Below are 14203 nucleotides of genomic sequence, written 5' to 3' on the forward strand. Positions count from 1 at the left end.
CGTGTTTTTAATGGGCTTTTTCCATAATATTTGTTTTCTACTCAACTAGGACAAAACCGACTTTCCATGTATTTACACTGTATCAGCATATCGTCATAGACCGTATTGTAAAAATCCATACGGGTATGTGGATCCATACCTTGAAATAGGATGTATGGCCCAACCCTACCCCAGGGTGAACCCTCACACTTTAACAGGACTTTGGGTCTTTGAAAAAACACTATTTAAAGCCTACTATCATTGCACCTTACAGGAACTTTACTTGATTGGATTTATAAATCACTCAAAGTGCTTTATAACACAAGGGGGAAACTCCACCTCATCTTTATGGATTATGAATATAACCTATACAGTTGCTAATAACTAATACGTATGTTGTTTGAACAATAACTAATAAATGCAGTTTTCTAAGTTTAACTTATGAAGTGAAGAGACTCGTAGTCTAACAGATACAGTTGAAGTCAGAAGTTTACATACACCTTAGCCAAATACATTTCGACTCAGTTTTTCACAATTCCTGACATTTAATCCTCATAAAACTTCCCTGTCTTAGGTCAGTTAGGATCACCACTTTATTTTAAGAATGTGAAATGTCAGAATAATAGTAGAGAATTTATTTCAGCTTTTATTTCTTTCATCACATTCCCAGTGGGTCAGAAGTTTACATACTAATTGAGTGTATTTGGTAGCATTGCCTTTAAATTGTTTAACTTGGGTCAAAAAAGTTTGGATAGCTTTCCACAAGCTTCCCACAATAAGTTGTGTGCATTTTGGCCCATTCCTCCTGACAGAGCTGGTGTAACTGAGTCAGGTTTGTAGGTCTCCTTGCTTGCACATGCTTTTTCAGTTCTGCCCACAAATGTTCTATGTGATTGAGGTCAGGGCTTTGTGATGGCCACTCCAATACCTTGACTTTGTTGTCCTTAAGCCATTTTGCCACAACTTTGGAAGTATCTTTGGGGTCATCGTCCATTTGGAAGACCCATTTGCAACCAAGCTTTAACCTCCTGACAGATGTCTTGAGATGTTGCTTCAATATATCCACAATTTTCCTCCCTCATGATGCCATCTATTTTGTGAAGTACACCAGTCCCACCTGCAACAAAGCACCCCCACAACATGATTCTGCCACCCTCGTGCTTCACGGTTGGGATGGTGTTCTTCAGCTTGCAAGCCACCCCCTTTTTCCTCCAAACATAATGATGGTCATTATGGCCAGACAGTTCTATTTTTGTTTCATCAGACCAGAGGACATTTCTCCAAAAAGTACGATCTTTGTCCCCATGTGCAGTTGCAAACCGTAGTCTGGCTTTTTTATGGCGGTTTTGGAGCAGTGGCTTCTTCCTTGCTGAGCGGCCTTTCAGGTTATGTCGATACAGGACTCGTTTTACTGTGGATATAGATACTTTGTACCCGTTTCCTCCAGCATCTTCACATGGTCCTTTGCTGTTGTTCTGCTATTGATTTGCACTTTTCACACCAAAGTACGTTCATCTCTAGGAGACAGAACGCATCTCCTTCCAGCGTGGTCCCATGGTGTTTATACTTGCGTACTATTGTTTGTACAGATGAGCGTGGTACCTTCAGGCGTTTGGAAATTGCTCCCAAGGATGAACCAGACTTGTGGAGGTCTACAATTTTTTCCTGAGGTCTTGGTTGATTTCTTTAGATTTTCCCATGATGACAAGCATAGAGGCACTGAGTTTGAAGGTAGGCCTTGAAATACATCCACAGGTACACCTCCAATTGACTCAAATAATGTCAATTAGCCTATCAGAAGCTTCTAAAGCAATGACATAATTTTCTGGATTCGTCCATGCTGTTTAAAGGCACAATCAACTCAGTGTATGTAAACTTCTGACCCACTGGAATTGTGATACTGTGAATTATAAGTGAAATAATCTGTCTGTAAACAATTGTTGGAAAAATGACTTGTCATGCACAAAGTAGATGTCAAATCAAATCAAATTTATTTATATAGCCCTTCGTACATCAGCTGATATCTCAAAGTGCTGTACAGAAACCCAGCCTAAAACCCCAAACAGCAAGCAATGCAGGTGTAGAAGCACGGTGGCTAGGAAAAACTCCCTAGAAAGGCCAAAACCTAGGAAGAAACCTAGAGAGGAACCAGGCTATGTGGGGTGGCCAGTCCTCTTCTGGCTGTGCCAGGTGGAGATTATAACAGAACATGGCCAAGATGTTCAAATGTTCATAAATGACCAGCATGGTCGTATAATAATAAGGCAGAACAGTTGAAACTGGAGCAGCAGCACGGTCAGATGGACTGGGGACTGCAAGGAGTCATCATGTCAGGTAGTCCTGGGGCATGTCCTAACCAACTTGTCAAAACTACAGTTTGTTAACAAGAAATTTGTGGAGTGGTTGAAAAATGAGTTTTAATTACTCCAACATAAGTGTACGTAAACTTCCGACTTCAACTGTATGTATCTCTGTCTGTATGAAGGCGTCCCATACCCATGATGCCATAGCTGAGGCTGCTCAGCTGATGAAGGAGGCGGTGGATGACATCATGGTGACCCTGAACGAGGCCGCCAGCGAAGGGGGTATGGTGGGCGCCATGGTGGACTCCATTGCTGAGGCCATGGGCAGTGTGAGTGGGTGTGACGGGGGGCAGGATGAGTGGTGTGTGGGGAGCATGGTGGATTCCATTGAGGCCATGGGCAGGCTGAGTGGGGGCAGGATGAGTGGGGTGTGGGGGGCATAGTGGATTCCATTGAGGCCATGGGCAGGTTTAGTGGTGGTGAGTGGGGTGGGGGCAGGATGAGTGGGGTGTGGGGGGCATTGTGGATTCCATTGAGGCCATGGGCAGGTTTAGTGGGGGTGACGGGGGGCAGGATTAGTGGGGTGTGGGGAGCATGGTGGAATCCATTGAGGCCATGGGCTTAAGGGTTGTATGTTTGGTTGAATAAGGTTTGGTTTTTAGTTAGAATAAGGTTTTGTATGTTTGTTTGATTTTAGTTTTTTGGGGGGTTTAGAACGTTATTTATTTTTTCACGTTTGAATGAGGGTTTATTTTTGGTTGAGTAAAAGGGTTTTCTATGTTTGTTTCCTCTCAGCTGGACGAGGGGACCTCTCCTGAACCAGAAGGATCGTTTGTAGACTACCAGACTACCATGGTGAAATACTCCAAGGCCATTGCGGTCACCGCCCAGGAAATGGTAAATTACATTCAGATGGAAATACAGATTTATTTTTGTTTAACAATTTATCTCTAGAGCGATCAATCAATATTATATATTTATAAAGCCCTCTTTACGACAACATTTGTCACAAAGTGCTTTGCAGTAACATAGCCAACATTCGTTGAAAGAATTATCCAAACGTCTTGTTTCAGGACTCCACCCCTTTTTCTTCCTGTGGACCACAAGTCATCCACAAATGTCCTCCAGCAGGCTCTGTGTTGTATAGTTTTCTCTATTCCTTTCAAGGATTCAGGAAGTCTGGTGTTAATGTTGACTGGTCTCTCTGTCCTCTAGATGACCAAGTCTGTGACGTGTCCAGAGGAGCTGGGGGGTCTGGCCTCTCGGGTGACCACAGACTACAGCCAGCTGGCCCTGCAGGGACGTCTGGCCGCGCACACTGCAGAACCCCAGGAGGTATCCAAACACTACAGTCAATCCCATCCATCTATCCACCCATTTCTATTATCCCAATTTGACTACTATGTCACTCTAATCTGCTTTCTACTCAACAAACCTGGTACCAGATAACCTGGATTCAAATGTACAACCAGAGAGTTTAATTAAATCTTTATTTTGTCACCTTATTAGGTTAGCATAAAGTTATTGCTTGGGTTGATTGGTGTCTTCTATGCTGGTTCTGTCTCCCTCCAGATTGGTTTCCAGATCAAGGCTGGTGTTCAGGAGCTGGGTCACGGCTGTATCTTCCTGGTGCAGAAGGCTGGAGCGCTGCAGATCACCCCCTCAGACAATTACACCAAGAGAGAGCTCATAGAGTGTGCCCGCACTGTCACAGAGAAGGTACTGTACTGTAGGAGAGGTCTTCCATCCGAATAAGGGGTCACATACCTGGTTTACCATACACCTTCCTTTTCAACTCCCATTAATTCAATAAGTCAATTGGAATTTGAGTTATGAAAAGAAAAATCGTCTATGAAAATAAATAAGATTTTCGTTTGTTGAATTGAATGTTGATTCATCTCTTGAATTGAAATAGAAATGTAACCTGAAAACTACGACATAATATCTTGGCCTGCCTACAGGGTCCCCATTGCAACTTTAAAGGAACGTCTAGTAGTACTTTAGGAACTTGTGTGACACCATTCCAGTTGACTTTAAGGCCTCCGGTAGAGCCAGGGTCTCCAGTCAATCCTGTTTAATGATGCACGATAAGTATTCCACTGGCACTAAATGAATGCAGTGAGACATGTCAAACAAAGAGCAGTGTAAAGGTACATACGCCAATATTCTGCTTTGATGTATTCTGTGTTTCTGCTGTTATCACAGATCATCCTCCTAGGAAGGAATGCTTTATGCTTTTCCAAGGACATTGCTGAAGTCTTTGTGTGAATGTGGAAGAATTTCTTTTGCTCTGCTTTAAATTTCCATGTAGGGAAATGGACATATATTGTCTCTGTCGCTCTTTCTCTCTCGGTCTGTCTGTCTGTCTCTCTCTTTCACTCTCTCTCGTCTGTCGCTCTCTCGTCTGTCGCTCTCTCGTCTGTCGCTCTCTCGTCTGTCGCTCTCTCTCTGTTGCTCTCTCTCTCTGTCGCTCTCTGTCTGTCGCGCTCTCTCTCTCTGTCTGTCGCGCTCTCTCTCTCTGTCTGACGCTCTCTCTCTCTGTCTGACGCTCTCTCTCTCTGTCTGACGCTCTCTCTCTCTGTCTGACGCTCTCTCTCTCTGTCCCTCTCTCTCTGTCCCTCTCTCTCTGTCCCTCTCGCTCTGTCGCTCTCTCTCTGTCGCTCTCTCTCTGTCGCTCTCTCTCTGCCTCGCTCTCTGCCTCTCTGTCTGACGCTCTCTTTCTCTGCCTGACGCTCTCTCTCTCTCTGTCTGACGCTCTCTCTCTCTCTGTCTGACGCTCTCTCTCGCTCTGTCTGACGCTCTCTCTCGCTCTGTCTGACGCTCTCTCTCGCTCTGTCTGACGCTCTCTCTCTCTCTGTCTGACGCTCTCTCTCTTTCGCTCTCTGTCTGACGCTCTCTCTCTCTCTGTCTGACGCTCTCTCTCTTTCGCTCTCTCTCTTTCGCTCTCTGTCTGACGCTCTCTCTCTCTGTCTGACGCTCTCTCTCTCTGTCTGACGCTCTCTCTCTCTGTCTGACGCTCTCTCTCTCTGTCTGACGCTCTCTCTCTTTCGCTCTCTGTCTGACGCTCTCTCTCTCTCTCTGTCTGACGCTCTCTCTCTCTGTCGCTCTCTCTCTGTCGCTCTCTCTCTGTCGCTCTCTCTCTGTCGCTCTCTCTGTTGCTCTCTCTCTCTCTGTCACTCTCTCTGTCTGTCGCTCTCTCTCTGTCACGCTCTCTCTCTGTCTGATGCTCTCTCTCTGTCTGACGCTCTCTCTCTGTCTGATGCTCTCTGACGCTCTCTCTCTCTGTCTTACGCTCTCTCTCTTTCGCTCTCTGTCTGACGCGCTCTCTCTCTGTCGCTCTCTCTCTGTCGCTCTCTCTCTGTCGCTCTCTCTCTGTCGCTCTCTCTGTTGCTCTCTCTCTCTCTGTCACTCTCTCTGTCTGTCGCTCTCTCTCTGACGCGCTCTCTCTCTGTCTGATGCTCTCTGTCTGTCTGATGCTCTCTCTCTGTCTGATGCTCTCTGTCTGATGCTCTCTCTCTTCTGATGCTCTGTCTGACGCTCTCTGCTCTCTGTCGCTCTCTGTCTGTCGCTCTCTCTGTTGCTCTCTCTCTCTCTGTCGCTCTCTGTCTGTCTGTCGCTCTCTCTCTGTCTCTCGCTCTCTGTCTGATGCTCTCTCTCTGTCTGACGCTCTCTCTCTCTGTCTGACTCTCTCTCTCTGTCGCTCTCTGTCTGATGCTCTCGCTCTCTGTCGCTCTCTCTCTGTCGCTCTCTCTGTTGCTCTCTCTCTCTGTCACTCTCTCTGTCTGTCGCTCTCTCTCTGTCTGATGCTCTCTCTCTGTCTGTCTGATGCTCTCTCTCTGTCTGATGCTCTCTCTCTGTCTGACGCTCTCTCTCTGTCTGACACTCTCTCTGTCGCTCTCTCTCTGTCTGACGCTCTCTGTCGCTTTCTCTCTGTCGCTCTCTCTGTTGCTCTCTCTCTCTCTGTCACTCTCTCTGTCTGTCGCTCTCTCTCTGACGCTCTCTCTCTGTCTGACGCTCTCTCTCTGTCTGACGCTCTCTCTTTCGCTCTCTGTCTGACGCTCTCTCTCTTTCGCTCTCTGTCTGACGCTCTCTCTCTGTCGCTCTCTCTGTCGCTCTCTCTGTTGCTCTCTCTCTCTCTCTGTCACTCTCTCTGTCTGTCGCTCTCTCTCTGACGCTCTCTCTCTCTGTCTGATGCTCTCTGTCTGACGCTCTCTCTCTCTGTCTGACACTCTCTCTCTGTCGCTCTCTGTCTGATGCTCTCGCTCTCTGTCGCTCTCTCTGTTGCTCTCTCTCTCTCTGTCACTCTGTCTGACGCTCTCTCTGTCTGACGCTCTCTCTGTCTGACGCTCTCTCTCTCTGTCTGACGCTCTCTCTGTCTGACGCTCTCTCTGTCTGTCTGCTCTCTGCTCTCTCTCTGACGCTCTCTCTCTCTGTCTGACGCTCTCGCTCTCTGTCGATGCTCTGTCTGTCGCTCTCTCTCTCTGTCTGTCTCTCTGTCGCTCTCTGTCTGTCGCTCTCTGTCTGTCGCTCTCTGTCTGTCGCTCTCTGTCTGTCGCTCTCTGTCTGTCGCTCTCTGTCTGTCGCTCTCTGTCTGTCGCTCTCTGTCTGTCGCTCTCTGTCTGTCGCTCTCTGTCTGTCGCTCTCTGTCTGTCGCTCTCTCTCTGTCGCTTTCTCTGTCTGTCGCTTTCTCTGTCTGTCGCTTTCTCTGTCTGTCGCTTTCTCTGTCTGTCGCTCTCTCTGTCTGTCTGTCGCGCTCTCTCTCTCTGTCTGTCGCGCTCTCTCTCTCTGTCTGTCGCGCTCTCTCTCTCTGTCTGTCGCGCTCTCTCTCTCTGTCTGTCGCGCTCTCTCTCTCTGTCTGTCGCGCTCTCTCTCTCTGTCTGTCGCGCTCTCTCTCTCTGTCTGTCGCGCTCTCTCTCTCTGTCTGTCGCGCTCTCTCTCTCTGTCTGTCGCGCTCTCTCTCTCTGTCTGTCGCGCTCTCTCTCTCTGTCTGTCGCGCTCTCTCTCTCTGTCTGTCGCGCTCTCTCTCTCTGTCTGTCGCGCTCTCTCTCTGTGTCTGTCGCGCTCTCTCTCTGTCGCTCTCGCTCTCTATCTCTGTCTGCCGCTCACCCTCTGTCGGTTGCTCGCTCTCGGTCACTTGCTCACCCTCTGTCGGTCGCTTGCTCGCTCTCTTTCAAGAAACCACCACCTTCTACAACACGAGTCCTGTAGCAATCACACACCAACAAGAGAAACATACCGACCGCCACACCAACTCAGTGTGTGTTGTCTCTATGTGTGTCTCTCTGGATTAATCAAACTGAGCAGTTTGACTGTGTCTGTCTCCCCAGGTGTCGATGGTGCTGTCGGCCCTACAGGCTGGTAATAAGGGCACTCAGGCCTGCATCACAGCTGCCAGTGCTGTCTCTGGCATCATCGCTGAACTGGACACCACCATCATGTTCGCTTCCGCTGGCACACTCAACGCAGAGAATGACGAGTCCTTCGCTGACCACAGGTGTGTGTACAAACAAAAATGTGAATAACTGGGAACATTTTGTTAGTCCCCATGAGGTCAAATGCTATTTCTAGAGGGTTTAGAGTTGAGGTTAGAATTAGTGTTACGGTTAGAATTACATTAAGGATTAGGAGCTAGGGTTAGGTTTAGGGGTTAGGAGCTAGGTTTAGGGGTTAGGAGCTAGGTTTAGGGTTAGGTTTAGGATTAGGAGTTAGGGTTAGGAGTTGGGTTTAGGGTTAGGGTTAGGATCTAGGGTTAGGAGCTAGGGTTAGGTTTAGGGGTTAGGTTTAGGGTTAGAAGCTAGGGTTAGTGCTCGGGTTAGTTTTAGGGTTAGGTTTTTGAGTTCGGGTAAGACGAACCATCAAACAGGCAACGCGTCAATACAGAACTAAGATGGATTACCAGGACTTGTACTCAAAACATGTGTGGACCAACTGGCAAGTGTCATCACTGACATTTTCAACCTCTCCCTGACCGAGTCTGTAATACCTACATGTTTCAAACAGACCACCATAGTCCCTGTGCCCAAGATAGCGAAGGTAACATGCCTAAATGATTACTGCCCCGTGGCACTCACGTTGGGAGGCATGAAGTGATCGTGGACTTCAGGAAACAGCAGAGGGAGCATCCCCCTATCCACATCGATGGGACAGTAGTGGAGAGGGTGGGAAGTTTTAAGCTCCTCGGCGTACACATCACAGAATTGGTCCACCCACACAGACAGCGTGGTGAAGAAGGCGCAGCAGCACCTCTTTAACCTCAGGAGGCTGAAGAAATTTGGCTTGTCACCAAAAGCACTCACAAACCTTTACAGATGCACAATCGAGAGCATCCTGTCGGGCTGTATCACCGCCTGGTACGGCAACTGCTCCGCCCACAACCGTAAGGCTCTCCAGAGGGTAGTGAGGTCTGCACAACGCATCACCAGGGCAAACTACCTGCCCTCCAGGACACCTACACCACCCGATGTCACAGGAAGGCCACAAAGATCATCAAGGACAACAACCACCCGAGCCACTGCCTGTTCACCCCGCTATCATCCAGAAGGCGAGGTCAGTATAGGTGCATCAAAGTTGGGGCCAAGAGACTGAAAAACAGCTTCTATCTCAAGGCCATCAGACTGTTAAACAGCCATCACTAACGTTGAGTGGCTGCTGCCAACATACTGACTCAACTCCAGCCACTTTAATAATGGAAATTGATGTAAAAAATTTCACTAGCATGTTTACATACCCAAATTACTCATCTCGTATGTACAGTTTAGAGAACAAGTATTTGATACACTGCCAATTTTGCAGGTTTTCCTACTTACAAAGCATGTAGAGGTCGGAAATGTTTATCATAGGAACACTTCAACTGTGAGAGACGGAATCTAAAACAAAAATCCAGAAAATCACATTGTATGATATTTAAGTAATTCATTAGCATTTTATTGCACGACATAGGTATTTGATCACCTACCAACCATTAAGAATTCTGGATCTCACAGACCTGTTCGTTTTTCTTTAAGAAGCCCTCCTGTTCTCCACTCATTACCTGCATTAACTGCACCTGTTTGAACTCGTTACCTATATAAATGACACCTGTCCACACACTCAATCAAACAGACTCCAACCTCTCCACAATGGCCAAGACCATAGAGCTGTGTAAGGACATCAGGAATAAAATTGTAGACCTGCACAAGGCTGGGATGGGCTACAGGACAATAGTCAAGCAGCTTGGTGAGAAGGCAACAACTGTTGGGACAATTATTAGAAAATGGAAGAAGTCCAAGATGACGGTCAATCACCCTCGGTCTGGGGCTCCATGCAAGATCTCACCTCGTGGGGCATCAATGATCATAAGGAAGGTGAGGGATCAGCCCAGAACTACACGGCAGGACCTGGTCAATGACCAGAAGAGAGCTGGGCCCACAGTCTCAAAGAAAACCATTAGTAACACATTACGCTGTCATGGATTAAAATCCTGCAACGCACGCAAGATCCCCCTGCTCAAGCCAGCGCATGTCCAGGCCCGTCTGAAATTTGCTAATGACCATCTGGATGATCCAGAGGAGGAATGGGAGAAGGTCATATGGTCTGATGAGACAAAAATAGAGCTTTTTGGTCTGAACTCCACTCGCTGTGTTTGGAGGAAGAAGAAGGATGAGTACAACCCCAAGATCACCATCCCAACCGTGAAGCATGGAGGTGGAAACATCATTCTTTGGGGATGCTTTTCTGCAAAGGGGACAGGACGACTGCACCGTATTGAGGGGAGGATGGATGGGGCCATGTATCGCAAGATCTTGGCCAACAACCTCCTTCCCTCAGTAAGAGCATTGAAGATGGGTCGTGGCTGGGTCTTCCAGCATGACAACGACCCGAAACACACAGCCAGGGCAACTAAGAAGTGGCTCCATAAGAAGCATCTCAAGGTCCTGGAGTGGCCTAGCCAGTCTCCAGACCTGAACCCAATAGAAAATCTTTGGAGGGAGCTGAAAGTCCGTATTGCCCAGCGACAGACCCGAAACCTGAAGGATCTGGAGAAGCTCTGTATGGAGGAGTGGGCCAAAATCCCTGCTGCAGTGTGTGCAAACCTGGTCAAGAACTACAGGAAACGTATGATCTCTGTAATTGCAAACAAAGGTTTCTGTACCAAATATTAAGTTCTGCTTTTCTGATGTATCAAATACTTATGTCATGCAATAAAATGCAAATTAATTACTTAAAAATTATACAATGTGATTTTCTGGATTTTTGTTTTAGATTCCGTCTTTCACAGTTGAAGTGTACCTATGATAAAAATTACAGACCTCTACATGCTTTGTAAATTGGAAAACCTGCAAAATCAGCAGTGTATCAAATACTTGTTCTCCCCACTGTATATACTGTACTCGATACCATCTACTGCACCTTGCCTATGCCGTTCTGTACCATCACTCATTCATATATCTTTATGTACATATTCTTCATTCCTTTACACTTGTCTGTATAAGGTAGTAGTTGTGGAATTGTTAGGTTAGATTACTGTTGATTATTACTGCATTGTCGGAACTAGAAGCACAAAAATGTCGCTACACTCGCATTAACATCTGCTAACCATGTGTATGTGACAAATACAATTTGATTTGATTTGAATGGTCATAGCTTACATCAACACCATCATGCCAGAAACCCTAGACCCACTCCAATTCGCGTACCACCCCAACAGATCCACAGATGACGCAATCTCAATCACACTCCACACTGCCCTTTCCCACCTGGACAAAAGGAATACCTATGTGAGAATGCTGTTCATTGACTACAGCTCAGCATTCAACACCATAGTGCCCACAAAGCTTATCACTAAGCTAAGGATCCTGGGACTAAACACCTCTCTCTGCAACTGGATCCTGGACTTTCTGACAATGACCCTCAGATGTGCGTCCTCCTGTACTCCCTGTTCACCCACGACTGCATGGCCAAGCACGATTCCAACACCATCATTATACTTGCTGATGACACAACAGTGGTAGGCCTGATCACCCACAACAATGAGACAGCCTATAGGGAAGAGGTTAGAGACCTGACAGTGTGGTGCCAGGACAACAACCTCTCAATGTGAGCAAGACAAATGAGCTGAGCGTGGACTATAGGAAAATGAGGGCCGAACAGGCTCCATTAACATCAACAGGGCTGTAGTGGAGCAGGTTGAGCGTTTCAAGTTCCTTGGTGTCCACATCCCCAACAAACTATCATGGTCCAAACACACTGAGACAGTTGTGAAGAGGGCAAGACAACACCTTTTCCCCCTCAGGAGACTGAAAAGATTTGGCATGGGTCCCCAGATCCTCAAATGTCTACAGCTGCATCCTGACCAGTTGCATCACTGTATGGCAACTGCTCGGGATCTGACCGGAAGGCCCTACAGAGGGTAGTTCGTACGGCCCAGTAGATCTATGTGGATAAGCTTCCTGACATCAGGACCTATATACTAGGTGATGTCGGAGGAAGGCCCAAAGAATTGTCAGACTCCAGGCAACCAAGTAATGAACTGTTCTCTCTGCTAACGCATGGCAAGCGGTACCAGTTCGCCAAGTCTAGGACCAAAAAGCTCCTTAACAACTTCTACCCACAAGCCATAAGACAGCTGAACAACTAAACTAATCAAATGGCCACCCAGACTATATACATTGAGTACGGTTTAGGATTAGGGAAAATAAGAGTTTGAATGGGACCGAATTGTGTCCCCCCACAAGGTTGACAAAGACAGCTGGAATCAGGTCTTAGGCCAGGAGTGTCTGTGGGTTTTTGGTTTATCCTTTCAATTAAGACCTAGACAACCAGGTGAGGGGAGTTCCTTACTCATCAGTGACCTTAATGAATCAATCAAGTACAAGGGTGGAGGGAAACCCTGCAGACTCTTGGCCCTTTGTGGAATGAGTTTGACACGTGCCTTAGGCCAACCTCCAACCCTGCACTCAGTGACAGGAAGACATATAGCCTAGTGATCAGGCAGGAGGAAGTGTCTGGACTGGAGTCACGCTACAAATCATTCAGACTGGGAGGAGAGGAAGTCGCTCAGTACTTCAGACCAAACATTTCCATTAAACACTTCAGACGTACTGTACCTTACCTGACCCCTGCCTCTCCAGATGCTCTGACAAAGATCAACCTTTGATATGGAAATCTCTGAAGGTTGAATGATGTCGTCTTTTAAACACTAGAACCGCTTGGCATCTATGGACCGCCCTTCAAGCTAATGAGCAGTCATTTTGACTGCAACATTCCAACAGTGTAATTAATATATTTCATGCTATTGCAAAAATGATAATTTGGTTGTGTTTATGAAGGCCTTGGTTAACATGATAATCCGATTTTGTATTTTATTTCAAATTACACAGTAGCATTTTCCTTTACTGTGATGCTCAAACACAAAAATTCTAGTTTTGAATCATTTTTATTTGTGAATTGCTTTGTTACATCTATGAAACAGAAAGCATATGCTTAGAAGCATGACAACAGCTTATTTTTAGAAAGACAAAAGAAAATACAACCAACCACCAAGAAGTAGGGTCAAAAGACGCACGATCAAATGATGACAACATCAGTAGCCTGAACATCATTAGAAGTAGGGTCAAAAGACACACAGTCAAATGATGACAACATCAGTAGCCTGAACATCATTAGAAGTAGGGTCAAAAGTCACAGTCAAATGATGACAACATCAGTAGCCTGAACATCATTAGAAGTAGGATCAAAAGACACAGTCAAATGATGACAACATCAGTAGCCTGAACATCATTAGAAGTAGGGTCAAAAGACGCACGATCAAATGATGACAACATCAGTAGCCTGAACATCATTAGAAGTAGGGTCAAAGACACAGTCAAATGATGACAGCATCAGTAGCCTGAACATCATTAGAAGTAGGGTCAAAAGACACAGTCAAATGATGACAACATCAGTAGCCTGAACATCATTAGAAGTAGGGTCAAAAGACACAGTCAAATGATGACAACATCAGTAGCCTGAACATCATTAGAAGTAGGATCAAAAGACACAGTCAAATGATGACAACATCAGTAGCCTGAACATCATTAGAAGTAGGGTCAAAAGACACACGGTCAAATGATGACAACATCAGTAGCCTGAACATCATTATAGGCACCAAGTGGTCTTGATAAATAGTGTAACTTGGGACAACATCAATAATGACATTACAATGAATATGTTAATATGACAGTTGTCAAAAATAGACAATTATTGTCAGCTCGTACTTCATCAGTTGGGTTTCACTTAGCTATTATCCCTTGTCCTAACAGTTGACACAATTTCCTTATCTTTCACTTGCTTGACACACTTGGACATACCTTTGTTTGGTTGTAGTGCGTAATAGTATCCGGTTTTCTCTTGCTTGTGTCCCGTTGTCTTGTCATTCTTCAGCAGGTGCCATATTTTGCGCAGAGGGAGGGTGCTCCTGTCTCTGTTTGTTCATAGTGCCTGCCATACTTGTTTTCTTTGCAAGCAACTTGTTCGCCAATGACAGTGAAGTGAAGTAATTGTCTATGGTGACAGTTCTCCCCTTGCTAACGTAAGGTTCCACAAGCCTCATCACCACATTCTCTGAAACTTGTGCCTGCTGCGAGATGTGGATATTTTCCCAGAGATTGAAAGCCATTCAACAATTACCTCTCACTGTGTAGCGTCCAAGTTGTCCAGAGTAGTCTCATAAGACTGGTTGGATTTGTTTTGCTGATATAGGGAACATACCATTTTGAGATGTATTGATCCATTCTAATCATCATCAATGGCCCTCGCTGTTCTTCATTTACAATTGGTGATTACATTAGTAAGCTTATTTCGCTTCCCCTCGGTCATCAACTCACCCCTTTTCCACATCATACTTCACTTCGTTTATTTCATCTGTTGTGTGTGAAATTAGTTTTCAACTGTCGGAAGGAGGA

At 46.1% G+C, this 14203-nt stretch overlaps 1 protein-coding gene across 1 annotated transcript in view; it reads left to right on the forward strand.

Annotated features, from left to right (window-relative positions):
* LOC112249374 (talin-2-like) overlaps positions 1–7776 on the forward strand; it is a gene marked incomplete at its 3' end in the record, with an annotated part of 114391 nt that extends 106615 nt beyond the window's left edge. Inside the window, 5 exon segments of the mRNA XM_042321220.1 lie at positions 2465–2611; positions 3078–3179; positions 3498–3617; positions 3855–4001; positions 7610–7776. Coding sequence (XP_042177154.1) covers positions 2465–2611; positions 3078–3179; positions 3498–3617; positions 3855–4001; positions 7610–7776 — 683 coding nt within the window.
* Between the last annotated feature and the right edge of the window lie 6427 nt (positions 7777–14203).

Source organism: Oncorhynchus tshawytscha, linkage group LG04 (genome assembly GCF_018296145.1).
Source record: "Oncorhynchus tshawytscha isolate Ot180627B linkage group LG04, Otsh_v2.0, whole genome shotgun sequence".
In the NCBI taxonomy this organism is placed as follows: Eukaryota; Metazoa; Chordata; class Actinopteri; order Salmoniformes; family Salmonidae; genus Oncorhynchus; species Oncorhynchus tshawytscha.